The sequence below is a fragment of the Equus przewalskii genome, chromosome 4 (genome assembly GCF_037783145.1).
Source record: "Equus przewalskii isolate Varuska chromosome 4, EquPr2, whole genome shotgun sequence".
Lineage (NCBI taxonomy): Eukaryota > Metazoa > Chordata > Mammalia > Perissodactyla > Equidae > Equus > Equus przewalskii.
Window position 1 is genome coordinate 31,121,121 of NC_091834.1, and position 13,166 is coordinate 31,134,286.

General features: G+C 37.6%; 1 protein-coding gene across 11 annotated transcripts in view; it reads right to left on the reverse strand.

The window, feature by feature from the left end:
* Positions 1 to 13,166, reverse strand: part of ELAPOR2 (endosome-lysosome associated apoptosis and autophagy regulator family member 2) — a 166,615-nt gene that overhangs the window by 23,304 nt on the left and 130,145 nt on the right. For all 11 annotated transcript variants that reach the window (XR_011539455.1, XR_011539454.1, XM_070617322.1 and 8 more), the window contains 5 exons: positions 12,083 to 12,346; positions 11,175 to 11,348; positions 8,932 to 9,121; positions 7,435 to 7,531; positions 6,534 to 6,635 (listed from right to left, as the gene is read on the reverse strand). Coding sequence is in view for 9 of the 11 variants with exons in the window: in XM_070617322.1 (XP_070473423.1) it covers positions 6,534 to 6,635; positions 7,435 to 7,531; positions 8,932 to 9,121; positions 11,175 to 11,348; positions 12,083 to 12,346 (827 nt within the window). In the remaining 2 variants the exon portion in view is untranslated. The remainder of the gene's footprint in view (positions 1 to 6,533; positions 6,636 to 7,434; positions 7,532 to 8,931; positions 9,122 to 11,174; positions 11,349 to 12,082; positions 12,347 to 13,166) is intronic.

Here is a 13,166-nt window from a genome sequence, read left to right on the forward strand (position 1 = left end):
ACTCAACAGATGAAAAAGAAAAGAAAATTAATCAAAGTTGCAAAAAGCCCTGGAGAGAAGACGTGGGTCACCATTCTAACTGGACTTCCAAATAATTGTTTCAGATTGTGCGTTTTTTTCCACAAGTGACTCAACCCCCCTCCCCATTGTTTCATTTTTGTAATTTGTCAGAAGTAGAATTTCTACTATACTGTCTTCACAGAGTGGGTATCGAGGGTAGAACGAGAGAACAATTTAGGAGCGTTTAAAGCATTGTAAACGACCATGAACAATGCACATCACCTTCTAGAATCGGCAGAACTACAGAAACGGAAAAAAAATCAAGACATTGATATAATTTATAAAGCTGCCATTAGGTGTCAAAACACTACAACGATTCAGTGTCTTTCCTTGGTAGAATTTGCTTTTTAAAAGATACTCTTAGGTTAAAAGTAATTTAGTTTAGAATCAATTCTTTAATTTTTTTAACTCAATGATTCATTTAAAATGTGGAACATTCAAATTTGATTCTTTGTTATAAACATACATTGTACAGTTTGAATCAGGCCTTTTCCTATGAAATGACAGGGATGTATAAAGCAGTAACAATTTCAATAGTGCATATATATAAAACAAAAATAGAAAAAAGACGCAAGCAGAAAAAAACAAAAAATACTTTCTCCTGCTAAGAGAAGAACAAAAAAGCAAACAGCAAGATAAACACTTTATTGCCAAATATATGAAATACTTTTTCCTTTGATGACCTGTGTCACTGTCATCTCCTCTCCTTCCTCACAGCTTTCTAAAGGTGTCACTAACTGTGTTTCTTTCACAACTTTGGGTTTACTCGGTCACCAGGGAAACCAGTGAGTAAACGTTTGCAGAGACAGTTCACGGTCATGGACAGCTGGGACATGTGAGGCTGGAGTTCTATAAGATGACCAGACGTGCTGTGAATCGAGGTAGTGAAACCACCATCAATTCAAAGGACAACCAGGTGGACCTTGATTTGGTTTTACTAGTAAATGAGGTTCAGACTTTCATTTTCTTATTTTGCTACTGGGAGTGCCTTACAAATCAGCATAGTGCTGGCAATGTGTAAGAATTCAGATGAATCTTTTTTAAGGAAGTTAGGTCTTAGATTCTAAAATGGGACACATTTCCTGAGAGGATAAGTGGACTGAGGTATGATGTATTAGTGTCTTCTTTTAGATGAATCATCTTAACTAAAGCAGGATCTACTTGGCTCATGTTATGAATGCATGGAAAAAAATCTTGTTTTCTTATGAATTATGATGACCTAATACACAACCTAATATTAATTGTTTGGATAGTTAATAAATCAATGTAAATTTGTAAATAAATCGTTTTGCCTAAACTTCACTTAAATCCAAAGTTCAAACAAATTCCTCTAAACTGTCAGTACATTTCTGACCCTTCAGGAGTTTGTCTCAGGAGATTTGGGGGGAAGTCCTGCGTGCCTAGAACATTTATCATTTGGTGTCAGGGTACTATTGCTGCTGACTTCTTTCATGTGGGGCTTTTGTGAGTCTCTCGGGATTCCCCAGTCTCAGGGCATTCAGACTGGCATCTTCCGGCATGGGCAATGCTCTCTGACTTGCTGCTGGTGACTCCCCTTGGCTTTAGCATCACCTTTCTCTGCTGAGGATGCCTTACCCTTGGTAGAAGGCCTTCTTGTGTGGGGTCCATAAAACGCCATTGCATCTTGCTCCACTTTTGTCTGCCCTGAGGCTGACGAATACAAATCGCTTACAACTGAGTTTGAACATAAAATTTTTTGACCCACAGCTCTTAGGTCCAGAGATATAAAGTTCTACCAGTCTCCTGAAAACATTCTCCCTTTCTCAAGCTACCCTGGGTTAATTACCAATAGCCAGCATCTGATCAAGACCTGGACAAACTACATTAACTGACACTCCCTAGTTCCTTATATCTATAGATTCTGTATCTTCTTCAGCTAAATAAAATTCTGTCAAAGTTATAAAACTATCATTCCTATTTCAAAATTTATCCTAAAACCTTATGACTGTTTTGCAATATTTTTATATCTGAAGAGTACTCATTAATGTTCAAATTGTATAATCTTAACAATTCTGTATTAGTTTTTCCATTCCTTGATCATAATGGCTCTCAGTTGTTTTCACTCACGCTCATTTTACATGCCTCCTTACTTCTTAATGTTCTAAGAACATATCTGGTTTTAATCTTTTGTGTTCTAGTGCCTTTTTAATTTAACTCGTAAGATTTAGATGTCTACTATCTTCCCATAACTAGTGCAGAGGAAAAAGAAAACAAGGGACCCATTTAACCAATCATTATTCTCTGGCTCTTAACTTAAAATGGATAGACTTTTTAGTTTGAACAGTTCTTCCCCTACACTACAAAGAAAGCACTACACTAGCACCCAAGAGAACTGATGACTTTGATAGAGACACTCCAAATCAGGGCCCGGAACAAACTCCGGCATATTCGCCTATCAAGGCAGAAGCATGAAGCATCCCTTCTGTGGATACAGCATCTCAGAGCCCAGGTTTACAAGGAAGAGCAATTCGGATTTTGAAGGAGGTTTTGGCAAAACAGTTTTAGACTGATCTATAAACTATCCAAGCAATTAAATATAGTCATAAATTGAGAGAGAGAGAGAAAAGAGAGAATGATTGATGATTTTCCTCTAACTCATAACATTAATAAAGAAGACTCTGTTTGAGGAGTAATGACTCACTTTTAAGAAGGCACTAATAACTTCCAGATCAGTTGCATTACTCCTTGGATAAACAAGATTATTTGCCTCTTTGCTTAGTGTGCATCTTTGCAAATCTTTGCCTATGAGGAATTGGAGGGAAAAAGATGGCAAGATGAAGGGCCAGCCCAGTGGCACAGTAGTTAAGGTCACAGGCTCCACTTTGGTGGCCCAGGTCTGGCGGGTTTGGATACTGGGTACAGACCTACATACTGCTTGTCAAGCCATGCTGTGGTGGCATTCCACATACAAAAGTAGAGGACAATTGGCACAGACGTTAGCTCAGGGACAATCTTCCTCACACATACACAAAAAAAAGGCAAGATGAAAACATGACGGCAAGAACAGAATAGACACAGGAAATCATTCCATCTTGACTGTGCTACTCCATTGCTATGCAGCTGGGTCCTCAGCGCTTCTTACTGTGTAAAGGAAATGGGTCTGCCTCAGGGATCTCTAATGTGCTATGCCATCTCCATTATCAGAGTAAAAGTGGTTCCCCCTGCCCATTTTCTAATGCAGCTTTTTTATAACATTTTCACTAACAGAAATTTCTCATGTTTTTGTAAGAGCACATTGGTTTTTCTTGGGGGGTTTTTTTTGGTGAGGAAGATTGTCCCTGAGCTAACATCTGTGCCAATCTTCCTCTATTTTTTGTATGTAGGACACCACCACAGCATGGCTTAATGAGCAGTGCATAGGTCTGTGCCCAGGATCTGAACCTGCAAACTCTGGGCCACCGAAGCAAAGTGTGTGAACTTAACCGCTATGCCACGGGGCCGACCCCCTGAAAGAGCTCTCTGGACATGATGGTTAGGTCTAAATTTTTCCAAATGAAAGCAGAACCTTCAATTCCTCTAACTACCTAGGATCGTGATTAGAGGTTTGGGAAGCCTTTCAGGCAGAGGCTGGGAGGGGATCTATCTAGGGTATTAGTGATCTATTGTGGTAGCAATTTATCCTCTGGCCAAGGTGCAAACTTCACCAGATAATCTCAAAAGTCCACTCCAGCTCTCAGATTTCATCTGCCACAGACATCATGCTGTTAAGTTTTTATCTAAAATGTCTCACACCCTCCAGACATTTTATGGAATTAGAAACCAACTGTGTTTGCCAGACAAAACAGACAGGTGGAGTTTCCAATTGCAGACTAGTAGGCAGCCCGGATGCTTTGCTGCTCCCTCTAAATTTCATGAGATACACAGAAAACACATATTTTCCCTTTTCTCCTGTCCCATTCACTTTCTGTTAAGATAGTCTCATTTTCCCAGGGCCAGGGGTCTTGTGACTTTTTCCCAGGTCACCAAGATACAGAGTCCCAAACAACATTACTACTACTGAAGTCACCTTTGCCTGGTTGCCCAAGATTCTCAGCCAAGAGAGGAGAATTCCTGGAAGTAGCATCTTTTCTGAACTCCCAAAGGCTCTCTTGTGAGACCTCTTGGTCAGCATATGAGACTTCTCAAGGCAAGTGCATGGTTAGCACCTTCCTCTCTCTCCCAGAGAATTAAAGCTCCAAAAAAAATGCAAAGTAAGTCCTCTTCAAAAGTAGCCCAAGAAACCTGGCTCTGTTAACATTTCTATACTGTTAGTAGGAAATCTTTATTCAGTCCTATAGCTAAAAAAACTCTAATTATTTCAGGCCCAGCTGCTGTTTTTCATGTTGTGATCCTAGAGCTCCCCCTTGTGGCCTTATTGGAAATTGAGTCAAGAAAGAACAAGGCCTGCACATTTAGGCTGTGAGGTTCCAGCAATTCCCTAATGCAGTGGTCCTCAAACTTCAGTGTGCATCATAATTATAAATAAAATTGTATCTGAATATGGGTGAAGGATTCCACCTTGTAGACCATGCCATTTTAAATTAGCTTTTCAGAAAACTAAAACGCAGAACAATGTTGGAGAATCTGTCTCAGAAAAAAATAAGCCAAATCTCCAAAATGTTGGTTAAGACTAATGGTTCTCAAATTTTAATATGCTCCAGAATTGTCTTTGTGTTTTTAATAAAATTCCTGTGCTCAACACTCAGAGATTCTTTCGGTTTTAGGGAAGGCTCAGAAATCTATTTTAAAGTTGACACTCCAAGGTGTTCTGCCGCCGATGATCTTGAGAAACCCTGGCAAGGACAGTTAAGTTCCCTAAACAGAAAAAAAGTGCTAGAGGTCAAAGGAGAAACTTAACTTATCCTCTCCTCCAAGGAAAAACTCAGTTTCTAGATGTCATCATTTAACATCATGAGACTATTTTTTTTGTTACATTAAAACATCAGAACCCAACTTGGGAGAGTTAGAGTGATACGTTTTCTAAAGGACAGACCTAATGTTTAGTAACATTATCTGTTTGAGTCAGAAACCTGGCAGCAGCTTTGGAAGCCATCAAGGTAGGCTCCTAGAGGCTAGACCCTGAGAGGTTATCTGCAAGGTCCAAAAAATGACCTCTGCTATGCTACAGTAAACAGAAGAAGCATCTGAACTCAAGGCTCTTTTATGGGATATGGGAGAATGATGAAGAAATCTTTGAACACACCTTCTGTAAAGAAAGTGTGGTTTGCTGCCTTGACTCCAGCTTCAATGCTGGCATAGGGATCCTTCACCATGCTACGCCTGTGAGCATCAGACTCCCTCTGAGTCTTTCACTGATATCTATTACCTTTTATTATGTACTCCTCTCATCACATTATTCTCTCACCTTGAAAAGGTGAAAAGAAAAATTAATTCGTAGATATATGAAAACCAGAGAAACATAGTTGGTAGAGGTTAATAGTAGTGTGCCTTTATGCCCCTAATAAGCCCACAATACCATGTTACCACTGTAACTATTTTTAAGAAGCCCAAGAAGGTGAAGCATTGCTTAGACCACTGATTCCCAATCCTGATATCACATAAGCAGGGTAGTTTAAAATCTCTCAAGGGTATTGTGAAACTCATTTTCTTTTTAAAAATATATACTTTTGCTACCTTGATGGAAAAAAATCTGCAAACCATACTGTGATTTAAAAGTACCTTAACCCTAAAAAGCCTGGAAATAAATTATCTATATACAAAACAATGAATAACTGTGAAAAATAAAAATCATCAGACATTTAAGTGTCACTCATGCCATGAAAGCAGGCTTTATTTAAGTTGATAGTTCTCTTAGTCTATGAAATCACTTACTTTCTCCTAGTGTTCCCACCCAATGTGGCCTGTATTAATCAGATCTGGCCTGTGGAGAGCTGTTGCCTCAATGCCAATAAATTAGATGAATTGTATTATGTATATTCTACAGGTCAGACTCTACCTTAGTGAGCCTGCCACCATTAATCAGAAAACTGAAGAGCTGGAAATGGATTGTACAAATTATCTACCCTGGCCCACATCCACTTACAGAAAAAGAAACTGTAACTCAGAGGTTATATCACTTAATCTAGATCACCAAGATAGTTAATTATTAAAGAACTACAATCTAGGAAAGTTCCTAATCCAGCTCTCAAGGAACCTAAGCCTAAACAGTAAGAATAAATACAAGGATACAAACAGTATAATTAAGTATTACTTAAGTAATTTTCAAGAGAATTAGACACTCAGGCAAACAGGACGAGAATAGGTCATTGAGGAGCTTGGGAAGTACTAGGATTGGGCATGGACCTATTCCTCTTGAAAGGCACTCAGCACAACCCTACAACAAAACCGACATATTCTTTTCTCTTTCTGCTTTACATCCATAGAGAATATGTTTTAAAACAGTCAGATTCTGGAGAGTTTTGCTTCCTCATAATAAGTACAAATGTGGAATAATCATCTAGAGATAAGAATACCTGGGGACTGAAAGCACTCCTGCTCCTGGTTTAGCAGGATTACATCTGATTTTCACAGCGGTTGATCGGCCATTAACACAGGAGGTTGTAGTTGTAGAAGACCTGTTGTAAGGCAAATGTCGTTTTACAAAACAGCCATGACACAGATGACAAAGACAAAACGTCCTGTGTATGATTACTTCCACACTCTACGAGCAAATGAAAAATAAAAATGTATCAGAGTTTACTAATTTAGAATTTTAATACAAACTGAGCTCATTTACTTTCACTGTCTGTGAAAAGTTGATTGTTTTCCCAGGTAAAATGATAAGCTATCACCGAGGTATTCAATAAAGCTGTTGTAATTATAATCAAAATTATGATTAAAAAAAGTTTTAAGGAATAGAGGTCATATCTACTTAGAATGATGTTTTGATGTGTGAATTACAAAAAGAAATCACTGCTTAGACAATGAAGTAGAGTCTCTTTACTGCCTAATTTAAAAGATTATATGAGATAAATTACATAATGCTTTCAAAATAGTCCATGTTTCCCACTTTTTACTAAGTCTTTCATTTAGGAACCACTTACTGATTATCTATTAAGTGTAAGCCACTACGATAGGCACCCTTAAGTGACATTCTTTTGATTAAAAAAATAGTCAAGGAGGGGCTGGCCCCGTGGCCGAGTGGTTAAGTTCGCACACTCCGCTGCAAGCGGCCCAGTGTTTCGTTGGTTTGAATCCTGGGCGCGGACATGGCACTGCTCATCAAACCACGCTGAGGCAGCGTCCCACATGCCACAACTAGAAGGACCCACAACCAAGAATATACAACTATGTACTGGGGGGCTTTGGGGAGAAAAAGGAAAAAATAAAATCTTTAAAAAAAAAATAGTCAAGGAAAGCAGTATCTTCACTTACTTATAAAAGAAATGCACATCTGGTATTTGGCTAGGTGGAACTGGGAACATATCTTCTTTTATATTAATATTCTGCAATGTAGTTTCAACTGTCACTCCTAGATGACAATAAAAAAGAAACTATTAAGCAATATGGGAAAATTAGGTTTATTTAGTCTCTGTATATCGGAATAGAAAATAACTTTACTTTGATGCTGTCATTTTCCCAGAAATATTTTATTAAATTAATGCATTCATGGTAACAGTAAGAACCTTTCCAAAGTCTCCAGAATAAAAAGAAAGATTCTATTTGCTAGCTTTGTAATTTTAAGTCACTTTCACTTCCCTGATTCTTATGTTCTGAATCTGCAAAACCTTTCCAAAGTCTCCAGAATAAAAAGAAAGATTCTATTTGCTAGCTTTGTAATTTTAAGTCACTTTTACTTCCCTGATTCTTATGTTCTGAATCTGCAAAATGCACGCAATAATTTAGGTGATCTTCTAAAGCCCATCCAAGTTTTAACATTTCAACAATCTACTATTAAAATTCTCATTCTTCTGACGAGTTTTGTCAAATGAGCTGGGCTATTTTGCTAATACAGATTTTCATTCACATTCAATATAGCCATACTTGACAAAACAAAAATTTTTGTGCCCAAATAATTTCCTGAAAATAACTCCAAAATTTGTTTAATCTAGAAGTAAGTAATCTAAAAGTAAGGCATTTTTCCCATCTCTTGTAGGCAAAATGATGACAGAGCCAAAATGCAAGCAATAGCAGTAATCTTGGCTTCTGACATCTAGCTCTGATGCTGAGCACAAGCTCAGTAACTGACCTTGGTGCTGAAAATTAAAGCTAAGTTCCTCTAGAGTCTATAGCAATGGTTCTCAAATCTGGCTGCACAATAGAATCACCTAAGAAGCTTGTTAAATTGTTAGACAGTTATATGCCTTGTTAGATTCCTAATCCCCATCCTAGAGGCTGTAATGAACTTTATCCCTAAGAATCACTAAACATGGAACTGAGTTCTTCTTAAAACTTCCCTATACCTTCCAGATCACAGAGACAGAAAGGGCAGGTGGGGAATAAAATTTAGCACATTCACCTTTGCTACTTGTCACCAGCTTACTTCTGGTATGAGAAAAGATCATGAAAACTGGTGGCAGATATTATGATTTAGGTTTATATTATGTTTGTTTACTGTTATTCTTTTGTTTATAGTTTTGGTTTTTAAAATTATTCTGTCTCTTAAACTCCTAGAAAATCTGACGAAAGGCACAGACTTTCAGCAAAGTTCTTATCACGTATGAGTTAATACACAAATTCAGAAGATTCTTGTCCTGAGATTGATCAATAGACATCACTTGTAGGGGCTTTTTAACCGTGTTACAAAGTGATGATTTAGAATTACCTGTGAGCCTTAATCATCTATGGTAAACACCAATGCAATGGCAAGTTACCAGTACCATAATTTTAGAATAAATATATGTATGCATATAGGAACCAACTGAAGCTTACCTAAAAATGTATCTGCCAGAATGATGGACTGTGATGATAAGGCTGCTCGGAAACCTTTACTTTCAGAAGGAATAATAGTTGACTGGCATACATATGCTCCCACCAAGCCTGTGTAATCATCTGACCCTGCCACCACTTCCTTTACTGTGAAGTCAGTTATATTGTTGGCACAGAGAGCCATCTTCTTCCCCTAGGAAAACAAAGTCATAAAGAGGTTTTATTGAAGAATCAGTTGCTAAACTGCATCTCAGATAGCTAACAACTCTAGGAGAGCAGTGGCTCTCTCCTCGCCACAGAGATTCTGATTTAATTGATCTGGTGTGGGGCTCAGGCACAAGTATTCTTTAAAAGCTCTGAGGCAATACCAATATTCAACTAGGGTTGAGAGTCACTAAAGTTATAATGAATATAGTAATTCAAAGCTGCACCACTCCTCCAACTATAAGCATCATGTGTGCTGGATGAAAGCCACCTAACTCAAGGAAATAAAAGTCATCTACAAAACCTTCCATTCAGAGGATAACACTGCATACACAAGGGCCAGAAAACTTCTGGTGAAGGTTTTAATGCCAAGAAAAAAGACTTGCTCTCCCTTCGCCTTTATAGGCCTATGTGGGGCAGAAAGGTAATGTGAAGGCTGAAGAAGAAAGCGTAAAAGCCATATTGCAGCAAAATCCTAGGACAACATCTAAATTCTCAATAGTTGGTCACTACAAGTGTCTTTAAACATCTACTGTTATATTTAATGATGCATATCTGCTTACCTGCACAGTAAGTTGACGGGAATACAGAGGTTTATTTTTTAATCATTTGTAAGACATAATTTATAAAAATTGGAAGATCATTTAACTATAGGATGTTTAAATATACTATAGTCCCACTGCAAAGGGACTACAGCTTGCTTAATAATTTCTGTGAAGAAATATATAAAGGAAAATAGGAACACCATTTTATTGGTCCTAAATGTAGGATGTGCACAGATGGACATAAAGAAAAGAATACAGATTTCTCTTTCTTAATGCAGCTAGCAATCCTAACCTATAAAATTTTCTCCCTCCACCAAGCCTTCTCACCGCAATACAGGTGTAATATATTTTTACTAAGCTTAAATTAAATCGTTGAAGCCAGAAAAGATAGAAACAATGAAAAAGATCAGAGAGCAACTGAGGAAAGAAAAAGGAAAAAAGACAATAAAAGGAAATAAACAAGAATATAAAGGAAAGAAAGAGGGAGAAGACAGAAGAGAAGAGAATATTGAAGAATAGACAGTGGTAACACAGAAATGAGATTGAGAAGGAGTGTGATATATAATGGAATTACTCTTATTCACTGCCTTACACAGGATTTAACATAACAGATATTTAATATATATTTATTTATTGAGTGAACCGAGTGAGTAACCAATAGAGTGTCAAATCACCTCTGTAAAATCAGGACAAGACAAATGTCATATCATGTAAAATCTATAGATCTTTTTGTTTGAAAACTTCTGTGGTCATCAGATCTCTTTTGATTTCCTTTGCAAAAAGTTTGGCACAACATCTCATATGGTACACCATTAGAGATACTATGGAGTTAATACGGAAAGAGACATGGAAGAAATGCCTTAGTATATTTTTGCTTTGTTAATGGTATGTCTGTATACATACTTCCCAACCTCATATGCCCACAAAAACATTGAACATATAGTTCTGTAACTCTCTTCATTACCAGTATTACTTAAGGTTCTGCTTCTTCCCATACGAAATAGAATCCTCTTATTATTTATTAGCAGAGCCTACCTGATGAACTGACATTTGTCCCCTGCTTACCTCCTTTTTATTTTTGGACAAACTTCCTCTTGGAAGTCATTTTCTTTTTAAAACACAAAATCAACAGCATAAATAAGAGTAAAAACTTTATCAAACCATAACTGCCTGCCTAAAAAATAGGTAGGATTGACAAATCTGATCCAGTTTTACAAAAATAAAAGATCCTCAAAGCACTTACACCATAACTCCAAGCTTTGGGGTTCAACTGATTGGATAAGTGCTTTGATGGACTGAGAACCAGACAAGGTTGCTCCCGGTGAAGAAAAATGCCAACATGCAAGGAGGCAACAGAGGACTGAAGCTTTCAAAGCTCAGCTTCTGACATTTGGTTGTTAGTTTCCATAGCGATTTTATTGGTCCATCAACACAGAAAATATCAACTCAATCAGAGTTGAAACATAGCTCCATCTCACCTTGACAGCCAGCACTCACCTCATGCCCACACAAACTGATATTGAAGAAATGGAAGTATTTTGTTCCTTTGGAGGTAAAGCTGGGACCATTCATTAACGACCCCACGCTGCTGAGGTTGCTGAAGTCATAGTGCAAACTCTGATTTTCTTTTTCATGGTGGAAAAAGCAGTCACTATAGCAAACTGAGTGGTCCTTTGATTAAAAACGTAAAAAAAAAAAATATATATATATATATATATACACACACACACAGCAGGAAACAAAGTATTAGCAGCTATGAAAAATGTATTTCAAAAAAGTTCTAGGTTTAAAACCTATTTCAGTAATTTTGTCTTGGTTAGAATATATTTTACCATATTAATACAGAGAATTTCTAAATGCTAACCAGATTTTCCTGGGCAAAATTCAGAAGATTTAGAATTTTTTTAAAGTAAGAGTAAAGTTATTCTAAGGTTAGTTTCTTGTAGAAAGGTATTTTAACAAATAGCTAAAAGTCCCTGTTATGCCACTTTAAACAGACAACAAAATAATTTTCTCCTTCACCCATAACATAGCATCAACTTTTGCCCTTAAAATTTTTTAAGATATGCCTGCTGCTCTCCATATACTCCTACAGCCAACCTACAGAGGGGGTTTACTTGCTCCACCTTAACAGAATATGCAAGAAATCAATTTTAGTACTTTTGGAAAGCATCTTATTTAGGTGTTTTTCTTAATATTTTATGTCCCCAGCAACTAGCACTTTCATGGCACATATTAAGTGCGCAATAAATACATGAAGAGAGAAAACAAGAAAAGAAATGAAAAAGTCATTTATAAATATAACTAGCAACTTTATAGCTCCTGCAGACACATTAAAGAGAACTTTTGAGTTTCTCTATTAAAATGTGCTTTCCTGGGGGTGACTAAAGTACAGACTCACTCACCTGAGTGCTTCTACTCCCAGGCCCACATGGAATACAAGCCTCCTTGCCATAGACCTGATGTATGGACAGGTAGGTGTCAGGTGGACACTCCTCACACTGGTTGGTTTCTTTCTCAATGTAGTGGCCTGGGGGGCAGGGGACACACGATGAGCCCGACTGTTCAGAACCGAGGGCACAGGCACGGCATGAGGACGCCACCCCATCAACTGCATTAGTGGCAGTGATAGAATAAATCTTCACCATGTCATTGATGAACCGTCTATTCTAAAAAGAAAGCAGAAAGTAATGACTTCTGCCTTGGGACTTAGTTGTACAACCAGATTGTTTCATATTGATATCACCAAAATAACTAAGCAGAGCATTCCAGGCTAACAGTTTATAACTGACAATGGATTAATATTATTCCTTTTTGGTTCTTTCTTCTCAAAAAATCTTAAATCTTAACACTAGAAGTTAGTTTCCACAGTAATTGAGTTCCAGGTGTTTTGCCACAATCACCATGAGATATGTCAGAATTGGTACAACTCAGGCATATTTATAAACTTTACATCTGGAAAAACAGGTATGGTTTAATAGAGGAGCAACTTTATCTATCATCATTGTTTACTGAGATATGAGCCTAAATGCAATGATACAATAGGCTGTTTGCAGCATGGAAAAGCCTTGGACTAGTGATCAGAAAGTCTTGGAGTTCTACTCTTAGAGCTCTTGTCCTCACCTATACACTGTGTAATATTGACGAAATCACACCACTCCTTTGGGCATTCCTCTCCCTCTTTAGTACTTTCCCTAACCAGTGTACTCTGATTTCTACTGAAAGGATGCAAAACAGAGAGCAAAAACCAGGGTCTTACTATACTTTTCCTTCTTATGACACTGAGTCAACTAAAGTCTAGTTTTCATCAAGCAGAAGGCATCACTGTATCAGTACAGAGCAGCATCACCCTGGACTACCTAATGCTTTTCGCCTAGGGAAGAGACAAAAGAGGTAGGATTCCACAGCATGTTCATGCCCCACATGATGGTAATCTCAACACTCGTAAAAAACAATTGGAATCAAGAAAAATCTGGGGAGTGGGCTCCC